Source organism: Myodes glareolus, chromosome 17 (genome assembly GCF_982192425.1).
Source record: "Myodes glareolus chromosome 17, mMyoGla1.1, whole genome shotgun sequence".
Classification (NCBI taxonomy): Eukaryota; Metazoa; Chordata; class Mammalia; order Rodentia; family Cricetidae; genus Myodes; species Myodes glareolus.
The window spans coordinates 56,118,265-56,142,473 of NC_142042.1; the positions used below are offsets into that span (position 1 = coordinate 56,118,265).

General features: G+C 50.1%; 1 protein-coding gene across 4 annotated transcripts in view; it reads right to left on the reverse strand.

The window, feature by feature from the left end:
• Positions 1-3,818: 3,818 nt before the first annotated feature.
• The window catches only part of Igsf3 (immunoglobulin superfamily member 3), an 89,206-nt gene continuing 68,815 nt past the window's right edge, over positions 3,819-24,209 (reverse strand). For all 4 annotated transcript variants that reach the window (XM_048442197.3, XM_085677918.2, XM_048442196.3 and 1 more), the window contains 4 exons: positions 14,486-14,896; positions 11,852-12,259; positions 8,929-9,402; positions 3,819-7,037 (listed from right to left, as the gene is read on the reverse strand). In XM_048442197.3, the coding sequence (XP_048298154.3) occupies positions 6,787-7,037; positions 8,929-9,402; positions 11,852-12,259; positions 14,486-14,896 (1,544 nt within the window). In that variant the 3' untranslated portion in view covers positions 3,819-6,786. The remainder of the gene's footprint in view (positions 7,038-8,928; positions 9,403-11,851; positions 12,260-14,485; positions 14,897-24,209) is intronic.

Here is a 24,209-nt window from a genome sequence, read left to right on the forward strand (position 1 = left end):
AGGTATGCGACTTGCAGGGCAATGAGATACAGCCTGGTGCCCAGTAAGACACACTCTAGCTGTAGCTGCAGGAACATTGCTGGTATACTTGAGTCCACAAAAAAGAGTTAGGGAGAAATATTGGCTTCCTTTTCTTTTTTTTCAGTTTGAAACCACACCCCATGGGACAGTGCTACTGACACTCAGGATGGATCTTCCCTGTTAAATCTATTAGGAAATTCACTGACTTACCCAGAGGTGTGTCTCCCAGGTGACTCCAAGTCCATCTGAGTTGAGAAGGAAAATTACTAACTTGTGAAGTATTTCTATTCTCTTCCTTACCCCCCCCTTCTTCCTCTCTTTCACATAAATATTTTATGTTTGGTCTAGCTACAGATTGAGGACTGTTCCCTAGGTTTCTCAGGCTTCTGGGAATGCAGGAGAGGCTCCCAGAGGGTTCACCTCTAATGGGGCTACAACACTCAGTTGCAAAACCTCATTACAGCTCTGCGAAATAGATCCTATACACAGGTCTGTTGGCTGAAGTGACCTCTGAAGAGATTCATGGACTCAAAGAGACACCATTTCAGGAGTTTTAGGGTACAAGTCTTGATTCTAGAAGTTTTTAAAAAAAAGAAAAAAAAACAGGAGTTCAGACACTCATCCCAATATGCCAATGAAGGTGCAGGAAAGGAAAGAAGAAGGAAGTTTGATGGAAAGCAAAGGGAGACTGATTCAATGTGGTCATATTGGGAAGAGGAACAAACACAGGGGTTCAGTAACACCCTCCCAGTTCATCTTTGGGAGTCGTGACATAAGTTTTAGTTTTAAACAGCAAACGAAGCATATATACATCGCCCAATCACTTCTCCTGCTGCCCTGTGCGACCCCCTCCCACAGCCATGCCAACCCAATGAAGGCAATGAGGAGTGGAGGCTCAGGCTGGGGCTGCCACTCCCAGAAGGCTGTGCCCTATGGGGTTGGCTTTGAAGTGACACCATGATAGGCCAGAATGTTTCATCCCATCAAGAGGCGTGTTTCCTCTTCCCCCATGACTCAGTCCTTCCTACCTTTTCCTCAAATATTAAAAAGGGGGCCCTTTGAGATAACTGCTAGAAAGTGGGGTTCCCTGGAGTGCCTTACACAAGCACGTCCTTTCCTTAATCTCCCAAGGACTACCAGTAGCCTTGGTTTTTCTCTTCCATTGCCCTGTTGTTGGGTGTGGATTATTATTATTATTTACTTTCATATCTATCTATGTATGTGTGTGTGTGAGTACATGAGCACCATATGTATGCAGTACTCCTAGGAGACCAGAAGAGGGCACCAGATCCCCTGGAACTGGAATCATAAGCCCTTGTGACCCACCTGGCTGTCAGTGTAAGGAATTGAATCTGTTTCTCTGTAAGAACAGAGAGATTAAGTACTCTTAACCTCAGGGCTATTTCCATAGTTCCTTGTTGTTTGTTTACAGACAGGGTGTTTTGTAGTCCAGGTTAGCCTAGAACTTGTGAAAGCTATCCTTAAATTCCTCATCTTCCTGTGTCTGTCTCCCAAGTGTTGGGCTACTGACTGTTCAGTACACCCCTCCCCCCCAGGGAATCCAGGGCAGAAAGGCACTGTCAACTGAGCTCGGGCTGTCAGATCTATTCTCTCCCTTGGGAGTGACACTCCTGACCCCCAAGCACCCCAGCCTGAGCCTGTTGATTTTGCTTTCACAGGCTTAGACTCTTCCAACCCACCAGATACCAGGCCAATTGACTATTCTCAGACCTGCCCCTCCAGATCCTTCCTGGCTGTCCCCTTTCTTGCAAAGAAAGAGAAGCAGCAAGCTTGGCCCTGAGCAACTGAAGGAGTGAGGGCATGCTTGTCTTGGGAACAGGACTCTCTACTGCAGCCAAGGCATGTTGCCAGTTGTGAACATGAAGCGTGCTTCTTGCTAGCTTCTCCTTCGTCCTCAGGTGGTGACCCAGGCACACAGACATATGAACAGGAACTCATAGATGTCTCAAACGGCTGTCACTGGATTCCTGGGATTGAAGTTCCACCCCGTGGAAACCTTCATCACCTGTAGATCCCGGGAACTAGGCAGGTGTAAGGCGTGGCCCAGAAAGTGAGAAAATAAATTCTCCCGCCCCTTGGCAGTCAGAATGTCCACCACCTGGGAAAGGCAGAAGAGGTCAGACATCACGTACCAGGCAGCTGTCGGAAGCCTGTCTTGGAGCTGGGAAGGAACGGCTGGTTTTCACGGGGTTGCTGCTTCTATCTTTACAGCGAGGAAACTGACTTGGAGAAGATAAATGGCTTGCCCAAGACACAGCAAGGGGCCGAGTCCAAAGTCTCCCCTTTGTCCTGCCCACACAGGAAGGGACTGAGAGGAATGGGGCTTGAGACTGAGCTGCAAGGGCTGTCAGTATGGGCAACGGCAAGCTGCAGAATGAACTGCCCTATCGCCTGGGGCCGGGCAAGTGCCTCAGGTAGTGGTCTCCCCGTACTGGGTGAGTTTGACAGACTTGTCAGACAGAGCCCAGTGACCAGTTCCAGGCCTTTCATTAAGAGAAAAGCTGTGTTCCCATCGAGAAGCTCTAGATGTGCCGATGGGCCTTGCATAGCAGACTTCATGAATCAAAAGTGGCTTACGATGGCCCATAATGCATTTGGCAGAGAGCCAACAAACTCCCTCACAGGCTAAACTGTTTCTACTTCTTTCTTAAAGGATTGTTTGATGTGTGTTCATCCTGTGACTGGCATGATGTGGTCCAGATTTTCCTTCATTACCAAGGGGAATTATGGATGAGAAGGTAGGAAAAGATGGCACAAGGGGCTTGGACCACACTTTGTGGCAGGCTATTCTCTGTTGCTCCGGACTTTGGTTTCACCAAACGCTGGGAATTACAGTGTAGGAATCTGGGACATAGTGACAAGATACAGTCTCTGAACCCAAACACACAGATGGTCATTTTCATCATATGCCTCACAGAAGGTACACGTTCCCTTAACCCCAGGGTTTAATAGGGCAGTCTTACTCCACCATACTCTACCCCCTTTTAAAATTTAGTTCCTGGTGGAAAGAAGGCATGGGGGGGGTAGTCAAGCAAAAATAATGTGTACAACTTAGCTGGGGACCATTTGTGGGTACCTAAGAAATCAACAGTCACATTTTCAGCTCATAAGCGAAACTAATGCAGAAGACTTAACATGGAATCACTGTGGGCACCGAGGGATCGGCAGTCGCAGTTTAAATGGGGCCAAGCTTGCAGCTGCACAAAGGTGATAAGAACACAGCAAACGGGGCCAGGAGCAGAGGAAAGCGCAATGCCCAGCCTTGGTAAGGCAGAATGAAAACGGGAGACGGAGGGGAGGGGAGGGGAGGGGAGTGGAGGGGAGGGAGCACCTCCTCTGCTCTCAGCCCTCTGCGCCCTCCTCCTTTGCATCTTCGGTGAACTGTGAAGACCCAACAAGGTGTGACCATGGCCAGGCCTACACTATCCCAGGGCTTCAGAGCTGCCTGTCAGCCACTCACAGTGACTGGTGCTCAGTCTCACTGCCTGGGACTGTCCAGCTCCTGGCCTTACGTCTACCCAGGAAAATGCCCACTTCCATTCACGAACACTAACGGGGCTTGAGACGGGACGGTGGGGTCTGCTGCAGAGGCCCTAGTGAGCCGGCAGGTTCTTTGCAACAGTGTCTTCTTACCCTAAATTTCCCACCAAAGGAAAACGAGTCACATAACCCCTCACAATGTCAGATTCCAGCTCATCCATATCACAGCCCCTGGGGCAGCAGTCTTAATGGGGAAGGCGTAGAGTTACAATACACTTCAGCATATGGCAAAAGGATCTTGAGAAAGATTTTTTTTTTATCATTTGTACAAAAACATAATTTAGGCTGGGCGAGGGCATGCATAGAAAAGCTACAGCTTGTAAAACTCGAATCTGGTACATCAGTGCCAAGGGCAGAACTCCAGGCCACCCACCGAGCACAGTCCCACAGCCGAAGGTGGCTGGTTCAGTGAGGGGCAGGAGGGCATCAGACTCCAGAAAATGTAAACAGCGTATTGTCAACATAATTTACTACAGTCTCTGCAGTGTATATAAAATGTCTTAGTGCAGCGGCTTACAAATAGTTTTTCCTTTAAAAAAAAAAAAACTAAAACAAACCAACAGCTCTCTACTTCATGCACGGATAGTCTTTTCAACCCATCCCTCTCCAACAATGAACGCAGAGAAACCATTGGTTGAAACAAATATGAAAACTTGCTACAGAAACACCCTGGTGAGAGAGGGTGTGGTCATAGAGTGTCCTGGGACAGGCCTAGCACAGTGGACAGGACAGGTGTCCGGAGTCTCTATGGAGTCCTTTTCTCTCTGAACTCAGAAGACCAAACCCCAGCACACAATGTGCAGTGAGGTCATCCAGCCACTGGAGGGCACCATCACCATTCAGCTGACAACACATGTCCATGGAACCAGCCACAGAGAGGCCCTCTGGTTTTTGCTTGTTTTTCATAGAAAGCTTGGAGTTCAACTTTGATTGCATCCCCAGCCCCCAGAACATACACACAAAAAGCAGTTGTTAAAATACTGACTTCGGTTTCTTTGCTCCTTGCGAACGTCCTGCAACCGTTTTCGCACACTTATGTGCAGCATCAGTTTTCTGCGGTGAAAGAACCCATCAGAAACTTTAATCCAGGCCAGCCCTCTGGCGTCTTCCCATCCAGCGGCGGACTCAATCTTCCCTTGTTGACTCAGCCTGAAAGCCAGGAGTCAGCAACTACCCACCAAGAGCCCACACCCATGAAATGAAGGAACAGAACAAAAGACATTCTTTCTTCCTGACTGGGTCAGTTTGGTCCCTCTGTTTGCTGATGCAGCATGAATGAGAACCAGCAGGGTAGGCACCCAAGGAATTAAGGTGTCTGGACGCCTCTCAGAGAACTAGAGGGGCAGGAGGGGAGAGGAAGGTTTGTCTTGCTTCTCCTCTCCTCCTCTGCCACCCTGCAAGCTGCCCACACCCAGTAGACCTCTTGAAAGGACCTGTAACCACATGGTCCAGCGGCCTGGAACTTCCATGTTTGCTTATTCTCGTTAGATTTACTTCCACAACCTTGGGCAGTTTTTTCCACGGGGCTCTCTATCTTGGGACTCAGGATGCAAATTCCCATGGGAACGTATGGCAGGTGAAGATGGGGGAGAACGGGGCGGGGGCTTCACAAGGTCTTCAGAGTGAGCAAAAGGCAAAAGGCAGGATTCGCGATTGAAGCTGAGGCTTTAGGGCAGCTAAGCATCTGGGCTAACGGGGGTGGGGGGGATGGATTTCGGATTTGTGGGCTGAAAATTAAAAGCCACCAGCACAACCAGACAACCTGAGCACACGCGCACACACACACACACACACCCAGACAACCTAAACCACACACACACACACACACACACACACACACGCACGCACGCACGCACTCCAATAAAGCAAAGGGATAACCCCTGACTCAACGCCTGTGTTCCCTTGTCGGTTGAGACTAGGGGACAGCAAAGATCACAAAAAGCTGCTCCTGGTCCTCTCCTAGGACGAAATCCTAACAGCAGTGAGATTTGGGGAGAGCAGTGACGAATAAGGAAGACCTCATCATCGGGAAGGAAGACAGAGAGAGGTGAGAATTCCTCCAGCCTCTCCAGCAGGCTCTAGAGACACCCCGTACCCCTCCATTCTCCCAAGCTCAGTGTGATATAGCTCAGCACCCTCCATGGGGCCACACACAGTGGCCACTCTGGTCACAGCGCTCCACTCTGGCAGTCCCTTCCGGGTTCGTGTCCCTTTGAAGCTTTGGCAAAGCACCTGCAGATCAAAGCTACCTGCTCAGTCAGGAGACTGAACTAGCCGACGACAAACCTTCTTTCCTCCCTCCCTAATCACTGGCTTTGGTCACTACAATGGTAGGTTTGTATGCTCAGGGCAACCCTCGGAAACCAGGCGCCGCCGCCATCTGGAACGCTGGACCCATCCTTCAGGCTGGTTTGCCTTTTTATTTTTGGCAAGGACCGGATCCCCTTTCGCCCCCCTGGCAGATTGGCTCGCTGGACACCATCTAATCCTAACGGGGTTCCACAGGGTTTCTTCTGCACATGCGCAGTTCTTTGAAGCAAAATTCAATGCTTTCATCTTGACTATAAAGTGGTTCCAACAACTCCAGCTGAGGGAAAAGATAAGATACAAATTGGGCCCACGCTACACATATTTTTCAAGTCTTGCTAAGAAAGTAAAAAAAAAAAAATGTTTGGGTGTATTTTGATCCACGGGTGGCATTTTCAAATGTGCAAAAAACAAAAATGTCTTGGAAGAGATTTCTTGTTACTATAAAGTCGTCTTCCTCTTGCTTTTCAGTTGTGAGAGAAACCCTTCCACAACACTGTGAGATCCACACGGAGAGGACCAAAGGGGCTTAAAAGAGTACATTACACAGAACAGGAAACCCCGTAGCACCGATCTGAAAACACGAGACAGACTGGCGAGTAGATGCGGCACCTGGAGCTACGCACTACGGTACCAAAACCAAAAACTAGAAACCTAGGATGTTGGGATCACAACACCTGGGTGCAAATAGCTAACCGGAACTGCCACCCGGAGGCAGTCATCTCTGTGACTGGGATCTTCCAACACATTCCAGGTCTGACTGGTTCCTGCAGGGAAACCGCAGAGTTCGGGTGCCGTCGCCTGTCCAATCACAGAGCATGAAGCCATGAGGAGAAGCCCACAGGGCTCCTCTGACCCGACCCTGCCATGGGCAACGTCCACTGGGGGTCGCCTCCCTTAGTCTATGGCCCCAGGATGAATGCTGAGCACTGGGGGCTCCAGGCAGGTCGGAGAGTAGTTGAGGTGCGGCTCCTTGATCCACAGCAGGGGCACCCCGTTCTTGCCCTCTGAGTTCTTGCTGGAGTTCCGGCTTTTGAAGCGCACCAGCAGAATGGTGATGATGAGGATGCCGAAGATGGGGAAGGGGTAGAAGAAGACAAAGTAGAAGAGCGCATCGTTGGAACAGATGAGTGACTGCAGCGTGGAACCTGGAAGGCAGCAAGAACGTCAGGGGGGGGAGCCTGGACTGGATGGAACTGCGTCCCGCTCCTGAGAGGTCACCTGCCCTATGGAGCTCTTCCACACGCTCTCCTAGCCCTCCCCTGCCTCCAGTGGCCGGGAGACTTTTCCCTGTTATGTCTCCTAGCCATTCGTTCCTCTTCAGTTCATATGATACAGTGCTTCCATTTCTACTTGGAAAGTCTTACACTAAAGTTGACCTTATGGACCGAGAACATGATGGTGTCTGGGGTGGCAGAGAAGCTGACCCCATTCATCCTCACCCCACTTCGTGGTAAGTGGGTATCTAACAGGTCCTTCTGCACCCAGTACTGCTGTAGACGCCACTCTTGGGCAATCTAGCACACTCCCTTCCTGCTTGCTTGCTTCAAGGAGCAACTGTACCAGAAAGACACTTGCTTAACACTATCCACTCGCATGTCAATGTGTGCCATGGACAGCGTCCAGTGTCTGCCTGCACAGGGTGGACGTACAGCAGATACGGTAGAGAATGAAGCGAAATCCCTGACACCAGGCCAGGCTGCACAGTAACTATTAGCCCTTGGCAGGCAGCCGGTCTCCCAGTGAGCCCCATGTTCATGAAGCTTATTACAGGGATCCACAGAGCAGGTCAAGCATGGCCTCAGCACTGCCATTTCCGACACTGGTGCACATCGGTTCAGGCTCTCTCCATTTCCCTTCCGTCGGACAGTTGCACACCATCAGAACTAAGTCCTAAGTCAGCACGCGCTTACACTTATGGTTTGCAAATTTCTATCAAGTTACTGGTGGCCAACCACTCTCAACCCATAAAAGCTTCAGTTTCACGTAACATGAGGTCAACAGGAAGTGATACGGGCAGAGATTTCCGAGTAGCCTGAACCTCAAATCAAAGTGACAGAGATGGGATGAGTAAACCGATTGAAAAGAGGTTGAAAACTTGAGATTTCTTTGGTTTCTGAACTCTCAGCCGATTCTGCTGGAGCAAACACCATGCTCAGCCTGATCTGCTCTACATTTCGACAAATGGGCAATCAAACGAGCATTTCCAGGGCTGAAGAGATGGCTCAGTGATTAAGAGCATTGCCTGTTCTTCTGAAGGTCCTGAGTTCAAATCCCAGCAACCACATGGTGGCTCACAACCATCTATAATGAGGTCTGGTGCCCTCTTCTGGTCTAAAGGCACACACGTAGACAGAATATTGTGTGTGTGTGTGTGTGTATATATATATATATATATATATATACACATATAATATATATATATATTTAAAAGAGCATTTCCTCTAGTCTCTGTTTGGAGTGAAAGGCCCTCACAGGAAGGAGACCGTGTTCAGGGCCCATCTGAGGTGATGGGCTGCTATTATGTGTCTCCAAACTTCCCTGGCTCCGTTCTTCTAGGCTGGACCCAGTGACTAGGTAAAATCTATAACACCCACCCCTAAGTCAGCCTCCAGAATAAAACTGACCCAGGGACACGAGAGAAGGCATGGTTGATAGCTTCCCTTTTTCCCTCCCTCCTGTAGTCTGGAAACACTCGCTAAGTCACTGCAGACTGACTTTGCATTCTAATGTGTAACAAAAATACCAAGCAAGACATGCGCACAGTGAGATCGTACTGACTCAGGTAGAGGTCAGGTTGATCACACCAGCCATATGGTATCTCATCACTTTCATTCCTAGCCCTGTTTTTTTGCTTGGGTAACTAAGGGTCTGCTTTGTGGGCTAATGTGTCAAATTCTTCCACATCTCAAACCCTACTAGTAAGTGCCCATCGCAGGGAGAAAAAGTGCTTATTAACCCACAAACAAGCTCTGCATTTACTTTCCAGACACTGCAAGGACAACAGGGACACCCCTCTTCATAACTGGGGAGACTCACTTGTGTCCAGAACCCGGATGCCAATGGGGGCTGACTCCTCCTCTGTTAGCCGGTACCATTCCTTCTGAGGGCTGGGCAGCCACTCTTCCACACGGCAGGAGTAGTTCCCTGTGTCATGGGGGCTCGCCTCCAGCACTGTGAGCCGGTACAGCAGGGGCGAGAGTCTCTGGAAGCGTAGTCTGCCTTCCCAGGGGCTGCCTTCGGGACCAAAGACAGCATCAGGTCCCACGCTTAGCAGGACCATCCTCTCTGCTGGGTCTTCACCGTCCTCTTCTTCTGATACCACCTCCTCCTCTTGGTCCTCGATGCCAAGGCTGCCCCTTCTCCCTCCACCTTTAGTCCTTAGAGAATACCAGGCCACGGCAAAGCGGGAGTCCTGGCTTGATCGAGACAGGATGCTGCAGTCCAGTTGGAAAGCTGCCTTCTCAGACACGGTAGCATTGGGGACCACTGTGTCCACCTGCAGGGCAGCATCTGGGGAGGGACAAGAACAGTGAAGGGAAAAGAGGCTGACTCACTTCCCCAGGAAGGTGGCTCAGAGCTGAAAGAGGCTTGCTACACAGACCTGAGTTCAAGCTACCCCAGAACCCAAGTCAATAAGCCAGATGCCAAGGGTTTGCAGGAGAAGCGGGGCGGTGGGAGGATGGGGGTTGGGGGGGAATGATGGTGCTGATGCTGGGGAGATAGCTCTGTGGTTAAGGACACTTGATGCTCTAGTGTAGGACTGGGGCCCAATTTCTAACAGCTACATAGTGGCCTACAACCATTCTTAACTCCAGTTCCAGAAAACCTAATACCTTCTGCTGCCCTCTGCAGGTACCAGACACACATGCGCATGCACAAACACACACACACACACACACACACACACACACACACACACACTACTCATACACATAGAATAAAATTTTTAAATCTATAAACTTTTCTTGTATGCTATGGTGGCATACATCTTTAACCCCAGCACTTGGGAAGTAACAGCAGGCAGACCTCTGTAAGTTCAAGGCCAGTCTGGTCTAAGATTTCCAGGACAGCCATGGCTACACAGTGAGACCTTGTCTCACCACCCCCATGAGAAAATTAATTAAATGCATAAATGAACAAGAGAAAGGGAGGGCAAGAAGGAGGGAAGATGGAGGGGAACTCTAAACTGTGTGCAGGGTCTCGGGCTTAGGGGCCACACTGGGATCACGTCTGCGGCAGGACATAAACTTGCATCCACTCTGTCTGCTCTCAGCTGTGCAGAAATTTCCTTCAGGCTCATTTCCCTTGTTAGAGAAATCTACCAGGAAGACTAGACATCATTCTAACTGGCAGGGACCTAGCTGGTTCTCCATAAATGTTTGTCTCCGCCCACTCCATGGGGGGCTTTCCCAGTGATCTGCCAGATGGGTAGGAGTTGGGGAAGTGTGTCCAGCTGCAGTTCTCTACACTTTACTTCCAGGGAAAGAGAAGCAGCAGCCTCCAGGCAAGGTTGCAGCAGCAAAGCAGCCAGCTATGTACACAGAAAAAGAAAACTCGGAGGGCATTTCTCCTCCAGCAGGGACAAACGCAGGTGAAGCCAACCACTGCCCCTCCCCTGGGGCAGCATGGCACACGCACAGCTGCTGGCTCCAACTCTAGCTCCAATCAGATGTGACAAAAGGAGAGGAACCTGCAATGCCACAAGATCAGCGAGCGTGCACATCAAGATGCCCAGAAGACACAAGGCGAGGCGTTTACACTGACAGGTCGCAGGTTCAGTGCCATGCCATGTCCTCAAGGGATGGTTGACTCTTTGCTCTGATAAGGCTCAGTGATGCTGTGGTGCTACAGGAGGCATGGGGACGCTGCACATCTTAGTCTTAATTATGTGTTAAATATAACAATAATTACACCCAGTAATTATATGCGTTTACACACTTTAGAAATGGCAACAGGGACAAGAGGAACAAAAGGCCACATGGAAAAGTCATTAGTGCCAGTGAGATGACTGGAAGCAAGAGTGGCGGCTGGAGGTCCTCACTGCTTTCTGCTTAAAGAAGCCAGCCTTTCCTACTGAAAACCCACCGGCACAACTTCTGAACGCAGGGCCAGTGTTTCAAGGTTTCTGTCGTACTAACCACCTGTTCAGATCCGAATGTATGCTTTAAAAGGAAAATAGTCTTATGACCTAGAATAATTAACTGCTGGCTTTTATCCTAATTAAGAAATCTAATCACCTGAGGAGAAAGCCGGGTGCAAGTTCCCATTCACAGGAAAAACAAGTTGAGAGAATTTAGAATACAAGTGTACAATACAAATGTCCATATGCTTAGCTGCAAACAATTTCTTCCTTTTTTAATAAAAGGATTTATTTTTTTTTTTATTTTATGTGTACTGTTTGTGTAAGGCTGTTGGGTCCCCTGGAACTGGAGTTACAGACAGCTGTGAGCTGCTGAGAATGGAACCCGGGTCCTCTGGAAGAGCAGCCAGTGCTGCTAACTGCTGAGCCATCTCCCCAGGCCCTGCAAATCATTTCTTAAGGACTGTGACAGTTACCCTTTGTTCTCGACTGTATTTGGAATCATGCAGGAGACACCACCTTTGAGCATGTCTAGGAGGGAATTTCCAGAGAGGATCACCGAGAAGGGAAAACCCACCCACTCCGAATGTGGGCAGCACCACCCTACAGACTGGGGTCCTGGTAAGCAAAAGGAGGGAAGGGAGCAAGCCAGCTAAGCAGCAGCACCCACATCTCTCTGCTTCCTAACCGGATGTCACGTGACCAGCTGCCTCATACTTGACTTCCCCCCATGGGCCCGTCTGTCAAACCAACCCTTCCTCCCTTAGGTTGCTTCTTGTTGGGCACTTGGTCACATAGGCATTTGGTCACAGAGATAAATGCCTATACAAGCATCCAAAATATTCTGAACACGGAAACACGGAAGGGTAGGGGCCTTACCAGGTCGCATGACGGTGACGACTGTCTGCCCAGCTGTATCCTCAGCCCGTTTATACCACACACCACTGGGGCTGGGCAGCCACTCCTCCACTCGGCAGCTGTAGGTGCCACTGTCCTGGACCGCCACGTTCTGGATGAAGAGCCTATACATGCCAGAAGAGGGGCTCTCCAGGTGCAGCCGCCCCTTCAGGTTATTTTTGGCAGCCTGTTCACCATAGTGGAAGGTGGCATCCCGGCTCAGGTGGGCCACTACTTCTCGCTCTGGGTGGTTGGGCTTCCACACAAACCATTCCACCATGAGCTGGGAGGTCATGCTGGTACGGTTCAGGACCACGCACTCCAGCTGGATCTGCCGGGTCTCCAGAATAGACAGGTTCCCCTGGGCTTGGCTGAGCTTCAGGCGGCTGTCTGAACAGGGAGAAAGAGACACGGTGACGTGACAGCAGGCACTGTGAAGCACCCTCGAGAGGGCGGTTAAACAGGTGTCCTGGAGCACCGGAGGGATCCCATGCATGTTTCTCAAACATGGCACTCTGAGCGTGCTGGATCCCTGGCCGTGTGGGAGTCCAGTGCCCAGCAACAGCTGCCTCTGGTTCAGAACTCTACCCTAAGAGGTTGAGAGGTTTGGGGGAGGAGAAATGAGCAAGAAAAGACTAACGACAGAGACTCCAAAGTGTGCAGCTGACAGAAGAGGCAGTTAGCAAGAGAAGGGGCAGGCGAGGGCAGTGTGACAGCCCCCCTCCCAGCAGCGATAAACGTGAAGTTGAACCCAGGGTCCTGGACGTGCTAGGCAGGTACTGTACTATTGAAATATCACTGCGGTGAATGGCCCCCATAGCCTTCTTTATTTCTTGGTTCCCAGTTGGTAGAACTATTTGAGAAGGATTAGGAGGTATGTCCTTACCAGAGGAGGTGTGTCCTTGCTGGAGCAGGTCTGTCACTAGGTATGGGCTCTGAGGTTTTAAAAGGCTACACCATTCTCTCTCTCTCTCTCTCTCTCTCTCTCTCTCTCTCTCTCTCTCTCTGCCTGGGGTTTCTGGCTCAGATCAGATCAGATCATCAGTAGTTGGCAGCCACTGCTCCAGCCCCATGCCTGCAGCCATGTCCCTCACCATGATCGACATAGTCTCACCCCGTGAAACTATAAGCCAGCCCCCAATCAAATGCTTTCTTTTCTATGTTGCCTTGGTCATGGTGTCTCCTCTCAGCAGTAGAACAGCAGTAGACAATCACCAACCCATGGAAAACTGTTTCACTAAGTTGCCCGTGCTGGCCTTGAGCTTCTATAGCCTAGCAGGCCTTGAACTTGGGATCTTCCTGCCTCAGCTAAGAACCCAGGATTATAGGCCCACACCACCAGGCCTGTGCTCGCGAAAAACTTTGAAGTCTGACCACATAATAGATGGACTATGCAGAGAGCCAGAACCATAAAGGAACTGGCAAGGAAAACCCAGTTTAATATGCACAGACAATGGGCCTCCAAATGGCTTCTTTTTTGAGGCGGAGAGAGAACAACGTGACATCAGCACAGAAAAGATGGTACTGATGGGGCTGGGAGCTGTAAACAGCTGCAGAAAAGGTTTCCTTACGTGGAAGAAGTGCACAAACCATGGCTCTTGCCGATAGCATCCCTGAAACTTCACAAAGGACCCTTACGAACCTCTCCGTACCAGAAGATGCTAAACAAAAGAGCCTCGGAACCAGCATCCCCGAGTGACTCGTAAAGAGGAGAGCCTGACTCACTCACTCTCTATGCTTCAGTGTTGTCTAAATGTTTTGTACCACATAGAAGATTGCTGTTGCAAATAAGAGGCTAAAAAACAAAATGGTTCTATTTTTAAACAGTTTGGCTAAAATATATGTATGAGATGCTAACGCTGGCGCTATATCTGAGTTGCAAGACTGTGATGCTTTCCATCGTGAGGCCCTGCAAAGGCTCAGTAATGTATGCTTGCTTATCAGGAAAAAAGAGAAGGGGGCAAAAAACAGAAAAAGAAAGAGACGAGGATGCAAACCATAAAATCAACTGGAAAAGCAAAAACAGTCGTAGTCAGCACCCTGTGAGCTTTCTGGACTGAGTTCACTACAGAGAGACATCACTGTGCTTGCTGACGGGGATCCTTGTGACCCTGGCATTGTCACTTAGCTTAACACAGCTTTAGGTGGGAAAACCCCTTCAATATATTTAGGACCCAAGAAGACCTTCTTGGCATCAAACGAAAGGAAGAAATGGAAAAGATTGGTGACTAGAAAAGAGACCTTGGGAGGTGGGGGTCAGAGGGGCGAAAATAAGGTTATCCTAACGGAGACAAGCTAGGACGGAAGGCAGAGGCAGAGCAAGAACTCTGGCGGGCCTGATAGAAGCTGTCAACCAGCTCTCAGAAGGCCTGCCCTAGTGACCCACTCCAGCATAGCTGTAACCACAGCTACTTGGGAGGCTGGGGCAGGAATGCAGCTTGAGATCAGAATGTGGGAGGGCAGGCAGACAGGACCCAGGACATCGTGATGTGACAGCCACAGAATGCACCTCACAGACGGACTTCCTGCTTCATGCACCAGAGGAACATTTAGCAGAGTATGCTAGTCTCTGCAGAACAGCCACAGGCCTATGAGAGCCACACACTCCATTCTTACCTGGCTGCTTCACGGTGACCTCTGTGCGCCCTGATACCTCCTCAGCCAGCTTGTACCAGGCGTAGTTGGGGCTCAGCAGCCATTCCTCCACGTGGCAGTAGTAGCTCCCGCTGTCGCTGACCTCGGCTCTCTGCACGGTGAGGCTGAACAGGCCGCCTGACGCATGCCGCTCAAACTGCAGCCGGCCTCGCAGGCCCTCCTCCTCAGCATAGGTTCCGTACTCGAAGGCTGAGCTGTGTGTGGTCTTGAGAATGAGCTTGCCATCTGCGTCCGAGGGCTTGTGGACGTACCACAGCACGGCGAAGTGGGAGTTCTGGCTGGTCTGGGACTTGACTGAGCAGTTCAGCTGAATGGGCCGGTTTTCCACCAGGGTGAGGGTTCTCTTGGACTTGCTCACCTGCAGCTTTGTCACTGTGAAGGGAAGAGGGCAACTTAGGACCGACCCAGCCACGGAAACGAGGCCCGTCCCCAGCTCAGTTCCAGGCTGGGCGACTGGGTCTGTCCAACAGGAAATATACCATGAAGTAACATCCTTCACCCTCCTGTCACCTCCTGTGCCCGGTCCATTCTCCTTGCTCGCCCCCAGCCAAGATGCCAAACTGACAAGAACTTGGCCTTGCTTTAAAAAGTTTATTGGCTCCCAACTGCCGGGAGAATCCACAGAAGAAGTTCACATGGCCAGTACAAAGCCCCCTCAGAACTTGACCCTTGCCTAACTGTCTTGACTCATCTCCTAGGACTTACCCCCCAGATTCCCCAGCTCCCCCAACCCACACTTTACCCTGAGCTCTGGCCACTCCTCCTGTTCTTCTGTCTTTCCTGCCACCTCCCTGCCAGACTCTTCTTTCCATTCAATCTCTTGACCTTTCTGCCTCCCATCCCAACAGGCACTGTCTTTCCTCCTTTGCTGCCTTCTGACACCCAGGCTGTCCCTGCACCCTCACCTCGCCTCTCCCTTAGACCCCGAGCTCCCAGGAAGAGAGATCAAGCTTTTCCATCCAGACAGCTGGCATTCTCCAGCACCCACTGTCCCACTAGGGCTGTAAAATCCTGAGGACCCCTGAGAGTGGAACAGTCCCAGACTCACAGTGCTAACTGCTGGTGGAATTCCTCATTCCTGCACCCCAGAGCCTAGCAGTGTAGGCTTAGGAAGGCAAAGAGCCCTCCCTCGATGTCTGCTGGGATGCTGGAGATGTGGCAACCGACAGTTATGGGAGGCTTGATGAGAACAGCAATGGACAGAGCAGAGCGGGCACCAGCCTCGCTACCCTCACCATCGCAGTCCAGAAGCAAGAGGGGTGGCCAACTCCAGATATCTCTGCTCAATAACGGAGATGAAACTTCACCTTTAAGGACCAAGAAGCCGAACTCTAGTCAAGCGTATCTTAGGATGATAACTGGAGACTCTTCCCCTAGGCATTATTACACTTGCCTCTGTTTTTCCCTACCAACCTAAAAAACCTTCCTACTAAAACTGAAGAAACACAACAAAAACAAGAAAGGAGAAGGCAATTCTCTTAGTAGGCTGACCATGGGAGCAGGAGTCACCCCACTCCTGTCTTCACCCCTGGTTCTGGACCACTTTGCCAGTTGAGGAAAGCAGGGTATGGTACAGGTACCACAGCGAGGGGACAGTCAGGGCCCCTGCCTACTGGCCAGGCCCATCTTCAAGCCAGGCCGGACAGTCCGTTTCCTTAAGGCCGGAGTCCTGCAGCTGGAACACACAGAAACTGTCCCGGTGTGGGATGGGCCCCTGGTTGTGACCCTGGGACTCTGGCCTATTTCATTAGAGGCTCTAAGGGCTGAGTCCCGTTGTAAGGAAGGAGAGCTTTGACAGCCATAGACTGCTCCTCTGTGTGCCAGGTAACACACAGACGGATGGATTTGAGGCTGTGGCGAGAAGGCTTAGCAGGTCTGTACCCAGCACCATTCCTACAAAAGCACCTCTGAGGATCTGTCCCGTGTTGCCGAGGCAGACTTTCTTCACATGAAGGACCTTTGAATTCACACACAGACCTCAAGCCATGGAGCAACGCCAAGATGGGCTACGGCCCCACACTCTAGTGCCCTCTATTTTCTCCAGTCTTCCACTTTCTCCTTTCTTCAAACACCAAGTCCTTGGGGACACCCTGGGAATCCCGGAGACTGGGCTGGTATTAGCCTGCTGGACAACTTTTCCGAGTGGACACCGGTGAGGCCTGAAACAACCTGTTCCCTTTCATCCCTTCCGACCCAATTCACCACATGCAAATGATATCTCAATCAGTGCAGACGACACCACCTGAATTATCTGGTGTACGGCCAAACGAACTGGGTTGTTCTGTGTGGAGTAGAAAGAGCTTTAAAATGTATTATTAATTGGGGCCAGATTATTTTTGCAACTGTTACTAAGGAAACCTCAATTGCTATAGTAACCGCATATGTTAAACTGGAATCCTATGACTCAACTTCAAGTCAGTCACATGGTCAGAAAACCAGAAGCCAAGGAAGGAAATATTTCAAAGCATTTCCAATTTTTCTTTTTTTTCTTCTTTTTCTTTTTTGCCATCCTGTGTCAAAATATTATGAAGTGTTGGGGAGCTTAAAAGAGGGGTACTTTTGAAATCTGGTGCATGTCTGACAGATGGGCAGGGGGTCAGCTCTTACTCTAAGCTCTGCTTTTCCTCCCAAGTCTCAGGGGTAGGGAGGACACGTCCTGAAGCCCGGAGGAGTTAGGAGGCTCCACAGCTAATTAGGAAGCATTCACAGGCCTGTCTCAGCATTGCCTGGGGCAAGGTGCGGCTGCTAGCCTCCCTCCCCCCAGTTAGGACAGCCTGGACTTTTTAAGAGCCTGTGTTTTCATCTGCCAGCGAGAGCACCAGAAGTGTGCATCTAATTCACCCAGAGCGCCTGGCAGATTAAATGCAGTAGTTACAGGTCTGGGGGTACCCTGAACACCATGTAAGTTTTAGCTCTTCTCACTCCCTTTCGGTTTCTATTTCTGGTCCCAAGATCAAAACTCATAATTAAATGGGACACTGATATGTTGGCAACCAGACTTTTAAAAGTGCTGTAGATATGGCTGTCAAGTTGGATAAGGGCACCTGCTGCCAAGACTGGCAACCTAAGTTCAAACCCAAGGACGGAGAGAACTGGCTCCCATCAGTTGCCCTCTAACTTCCAAGGGTGTGCTATGTCACATACCTACTTCCTTCCCTCGCTCCACATCCCCCACAATAAAATAAAATAAATCCTAAGTCTGGAGAGAAGAGCACTGACTGCTCTTCCAGGAGGCTGGGGTTCAATTCCCAGAACCCACAAGGAGGCTCACAACCATTTATAACTCCATGTCCAAGGAACTTGAATATCCTCTTCTGGCATCTGGCATATGCATGGTACACAGACATACATGTAGGCAAAACAACTACCTACATAAAAAAATAATAAACAAAAAATTCTAAGTGGTATGGACCAGCAGCATGAGATCAACTGGGGTGGGGGGGGGTTCTCAGAAACAGACTCTGGGGCCCACTCAGTCAGAATCTCCATTGAACAAGACCCTTAACAGAATCAGACAAGCCTTCTGGTAGAGAAACAAATGCTGGGCTTGGCTGCTCAGCAAACGGACTTGGAGAACCAATGAATGCCTAGGCAAATGTAGAGACACTCAGAAATGAGGCTTAGTTAACCCCCCAGTCAATCACTGGGAGATGAGAGAATGCCGCGGGAGGCCGGAGCAGAGTCAGAGAAGCGGGGTGGATGGCGGTGGTCGGCCAGGATGGCGGTGATCTGTCAGGATGGCGGTGACCGGCCAGGATGGCGGTGGCTGGCTGTGCAGCACACTCACACAGCAGCACCCACCTTCCCAGCAGCTCCCATCATTCACAGGAATGTCCTTTCGTGCGGCAGCTGGACAGTTTCCACCCCAGGCTTTGGATCAAAGTCTGTCAGTCGAGGAAAGGAGGAAAGGCCGCTGAGCTAAGAAGAAGAGGGCTACATGGAGGAGGGAGCGTGGAAGCGGGGGGGGGGGGTAGCGGCAGAGAATAGCAGCTGCTCCCCAGCCAACCTACCCATCCTCCGGATTGGTTTCATGTGTGTACTGCTCAGGCAAATACACTTATTCTATCAGCAAATGACTCTCCTTAAACATAACCATAGCTGCCTCACACCAAGGGCCATTTTGCAAAGGTCTTCCCTTTCTGCACGTCTGGGCAAAGAACTATGACCCAATCACTGCTAATCACATTAATAAATGGGTGATTAAATAAAAACCCAATTAATCTTTTGAAAGAGGAGCCATTAATTCTGACTGTGATGAAAGAGAGATAACCTTGCAAAACAGCTGTGATCCCTGCGCTGGGCTCCAAGAAACAAATGAGCAGGTGTTCAGCAGGCGAAAATCGAAAGGGTTCGGGCACCCAGAGCAGGAAACAGGCCAACTTCTCTGTGTACTGATCAGAGAAGAGCCAGTGGTCGGGCATGGTGGATGCAGTTCGAAAGGTGAGTGGCATGCACGCCCTGGGAAGAAAGCAGCAAAAGCAGCTGCCACGCACGAAGTTACTGCACTTCAAGTGTCTACGCCCCTGCCATGTCTCAGTTCCTCTTCTCCCTCGCATGGCCATGACCTCCCAGGCCCTAATAGCTCTCCCTCAGACCAGGGAGAGCTTTCTAAGGGGCAGGCAGGGGAGTGGCCACTCCCAAGCTGACAGCTGTCCCTGGGACAGCAGTTCTCCACGGGACAGACAAGTCCCTTGCTCCCCTGCCACAGACAGCTCATCTTCACAGGGATCTGAAGGCAAAAAGTCTTTTCATTGTTACACTGGTTTAGGGAGTGGGAGAAATTGAATGGCTCAAATTCTCTCTGTCCCGTGTCCTCTGTAAGAATGCTGCCTTTGAGTCGAATCCTACTTGGCTTTTATAGTAAACACAGCACTGTTTCCCCTACATTTTTATTATGTAGGTTAACCAGAAGGGATCTTTATCTTCTACAGTCGGCCCTTTTGTAGTGGCTGTCACTCTGCAGTTAAGGGCAGCATTCATAGCCCCTCCGGCCAGGACTGTGCCCCCTTGTCACTGTCTCTGAGTACTTATTTATGGTGAGATGCATTTTGCTACAAAACTTGAATATATATATACATATATATACACATACATACATATATATACATATATATATATGCAATTAAAAAGACAATCTTAAATGAAAGAGGTATATGGTTTACATATGACCAAATTCCTAATTCCCCAAGTTAGGAAACTCTCCCTTAGCAGGCTCGTTTCCTGCTACCTCCTACCCTAAGCTCTTTACCAGTACTAACCGTGTTCCTCGCTACTAGCCCCAGTTTTACAAAGATGCTTTTCTCAGTCACAGAGCCAGTGATCTGGTAGACATGGAATCCCACCCAGGTCGTGTGGCTCGCTCTCACTTCTAAAAAGTATGAACCGCCCCACCCCCGTGTGTCCATTCTCTGTGCTGGCTAAGCCCACACCTGGAAGGTCTGAATGCCCTGCCTTCTCCCATCTGGAACCTCTCCAGACAGTCTGCACAGGAGTCCTGTGTGACAGCCACCTCAGCAGTCCCAGCAGGTGCTCAAACACGCCCACAGGGGTCTGGAGGGGCGGGGCAAAGGGAAAGCAGCAAGAGTTGGGAGGTGAGGCAGCAAATCAGCAGAAAGCCTGGCACACCCACCCTGCCTGACCTGTCTGCAGACAGAGCAGTGATCCTAACTAGCTGACACCAGGAGCAAGCGTCAGGTAGATACCAGCAGCCACAATGGCAATGAGGCCGAAGCATGAATGGAGGCTGAGAACTCCTCCTGGGACTCTTACTCACGTGCCCTGCAGAGACAACAGGCAGGCAGAAGCTGCGTGGGTAGGGAGAAAGAGAACCGAGGCTGCCCTGGGTGATGTCCTGACAAGGACAGCCATGTTCACAGGCCCTGGACTCATACAGGCACAGAAAGGGCCCTCAGCTAGCCCAATCTGCCAGGTCAGCAATGAGAACGCAGAGAAAACGGATTTGGCAGCAGGCAGAGGGCATTAAATATTCATCCACCTGCCCATCAGTCCGATCCCAGCAGCATGCACCCACTGACAAGCAGCCTTCTACCACCGGACGCTGTCCGCCTGGAGGCTTGTTTATTGCTTTGTCAATTTTAATGCACAGTATTTAATAGCCAGACCAAGGGATGGTCATAAACATTGGCTAAGTGAATGCTGACATTTCCCTCGTTGTTCTGCATTTAGCCATGTGAAATTGGAGGGTGTTTTTGGAACCGAAGAAAATCAGAAGGAAGTAAGATGATGCCTCACAGTTAAAAGAAAGAAAAAGAACTGAACGAGAATGGAGCACACTGGGCTGGCTAAGTCTTGACTATGGGATCATTCAGAGAAGAAGACTAGACTAAATCAAGGCAGAAAGGGAAGTTAAGATTGCCTTGGGGAATCACAGGCTCTGAAGTGTGCCTATATCATGGCGAGTCACTTCTGACAGGTTGCTCATGTCAGCTAACCAGAGAGCTTGATGAAGTAAACAGCAGTGGTGTGGTCACCATCAGTGGCTCGGGCAGGAAGGAATCTGCGTACAGACCACACAGAACGTGACTGGGACAAAGGACGTCGCGACGGTAGAGGCTGATGATAAAAGAACCAAGTCCGTCACCAGTGCCTGGGTTTCTCGCCAATTCTCCTCAAATAAGAACATTCCCTAAAATATTCTTTAGGGGTGAATGGTGATCCTTTGGAAGATGCTAACCCAGGCTTGGAGGGGAAGGCTCTACAGGGAGGGTGGGAGAAGGGAGGCTGGCACTGGTTTCCCCTGGACCTAGAGCCACTTTGTGGCAGAAGTTAAATAAAGGAACCTGAAATAGGTATATATTTGATTTTGTCTTTAACAGCTTGAATCTCAAGGAAGCTCCAAATGCTTTGTAGCCTTAATGCTACAAAACAAAGGTCCAGGGAATCTGGACAGCAAAACCAGACAGGGAATTCATAGGAAGTGCCTGGTGCTAGGGTGCAGCCCTGGAAAAGCCCTGCATTACACACACACACACACACACACACACACACACACACACACACACACACAGTACCAAACAATGCCATGGAGAGAAGAAAACACAAGTAAGTATAATTTTGGCTCATTGTCTACAAAGTAGATAATATAATAAAATTAAAAATTTAGCTCTGGGTCCAGACTGCCGGTTTAGGCCTGAATCCTGGCTCTTCCACTCAGCATGAGTCACTGGGCAACTCATTCACCCTGGGAGGCAGAGTCCTCGTCTGCAAGCTGCATCAGGCACACCCCCCACCCATTGACTCTGTATGGATTAAGGAAGAATGAAGCAAGTCATCAGAAGTAAGGCATTTTCAATGGTGACAGCCACACATTGCTACTGTTATTTATCCTACCATTGCTGTGGCTTCCACACACCAGGGACCTGCAAGGAAAAATATCCCCCATAAAGAATGTTATGGGGTTGGATGCAGAAGGAATAAGATGTGATTACACGGTTTCCAAAAAGGGCAAAGTCTCTCCACTCCCAGCACTTCATTAAGGCATACCTAGCTTCGAATCCCAATCTCCTACTCGTGGCTGATGGTGGTGAAGTTGGGGGTGGGGCACTGTTTGACTGTTCACTTATCCAAAAGACTCAGTGAGAAAGCACACAGCAAGGACGCAATACTGTCTCTAGCACTGTCTCCCTGCACCCAAATGAAAGCACCTGCACTAGCTGGGCATTTAGGGAGAAGCTCTTTGGAAAATATTCAGTGCTAAGTGCATAGATAATTACCACAAGAGAAACAGGAACACTTAGGGGATGCGCTCCGGTGCCTTAGTCATGCTGGGAGCCGCACACTGCTGCTCTTCCCAGTCTCCAGAGGGCCAGCCATACGAGCAGGCCTTGTGACAGCTATTGCCAGGACCTTCGCCCTAGGGAGGACAAAGCAACACCTCACCCCCTCAAGGTCCCAATAGCAAACCAGAATCCAATGCTACCAAAGCTCACCGGGGAGAACCAATGATTTTATTCAGCTTACTTACAGAGCAGTAGGTGAGGGGCTACAGGCAGGAGCCGGGCTGACTTTAAAGCAGCCACACTGGAAGGTATGCGCCCGGCAGGGATGGTGGTTACCACAGCTGTGTAGATGGAGCCCACTTTCCTAAGTCGTTTGCCCAACTATGCACCTATGCACTCTAGCCTCCCCATGGACCACCCGCAATTAATACAAAACTGCAATACAACTAGTTGGGAGGGGTGCCCAAATATTCAGGGGAGGGTCCCATGACCCTTTCTGACCCCTCCTTCAATGAGGGAAAGTCAGGAGCCAACAAGCCCAGGTGGATGATATTTGCAAGCAGGCCCAGCAGCCTCCTGAAGATGGTGGCCGTTGGGAATGCTCAAAAGTCTCCAGTGCCAATCACTACTTGGAGACACTTCCCAGGGAAACCACAAACAGTCAGAGGCATGTTGATGCTCAAGCAGATGCTGTTGCTGGATTCAGCCTTCTCCAGGTTTGGAGAGCAGGACTTGCCCCTCCTTGGATCATGTATGTATGTGTATGAGCCATGAAGGCAGCTCTAAGCCCCCAGTGAGGAGACCAATGAGATGGCAGGATGCGAAGGTGGGTGGAGTCAAAGGGATCTGGCCTGACACCTCAGGCTGAGTTTCAGCTCTACCACTTAACTAGCCTTGGTCACGGTTCATGGTAGGCAAAAGAGTCACCATAAATTTGAATCAGTATCCAAGCAATGAGAACCTTAAAGGACTAAGTGCACACATGTGCTTCAGGGCTCTAGTCGATTCCAAGTAGTAACAAAAAAAGCAAACGGTAGGGGCTTATTCAGGGGGACAAAGGCAAGCAAGGTCTGGGGGTCACTGTCTCTGCTACCGCTGCAAGCTGCAAAACCATGCGACAGCACTGCCACTCAGAACACTGACCTTGAGTGGCTGACACGACAACAAAAACGCACAATTACCACCCATACACACTCTACGCCATAAGGCAGCCGGTGGTTATCTCCCCATCTTCCGCAAGTGTTTACATCAAATGGGGTCTCCGCTTAGCCCTCCATTAACCTGAACGCCCACTGAAGAACACCCTCTTCTTCAGCATCCTGTTGGCCCAGTTCAGCTCTAATTGGCCAGACACAGTCTCAACATCTATAAAGCCCATTTGTTCCAAATGTGGCACAGAAGAGGTCTCTGTGATGGGGTCAGGCAAGGGGAAGGATAAACGCAGACCTTACCCCTTTTACCATCACATGCTAAAAGCTTCGCTGTTCGTGGGCCAGTCTGGGTACACTAATCATAATGGGAGAACACGGTCCAAACCATGCTTGCAAAGTGAGTGGGTCAGAAAGACAGGAAAACAAACAAACAAACAACTCAACTATTTGTAAGTTCTAACCACCACCATTGGCCGTGTGGGTACCTTTTCTATTCTAGGGGTACAGCATCCTAGACTGGACACTCTGCTCCATCACCTTCCAACCTAGTCAGTCACAAGACAGACAGAAAAATCCAAGTAACTTCTCAAGTCAGTGGAAAGCCTGCTGAAGGTGTCTGAAGGCACCTCCATGCAGAATGCCCCCCCAAGTGAGTGACTTTTGGATAAATGGACTTCCACAAGAGAAAGGAATGCAGCCCATATGACAGGAAATGAGTTAAGAAAAGACTATAGAAAAAGACCACATGGTTCCTCCAGTAACCAGGCCAATGGCCTTAAGCTAGTTCCTTAATTA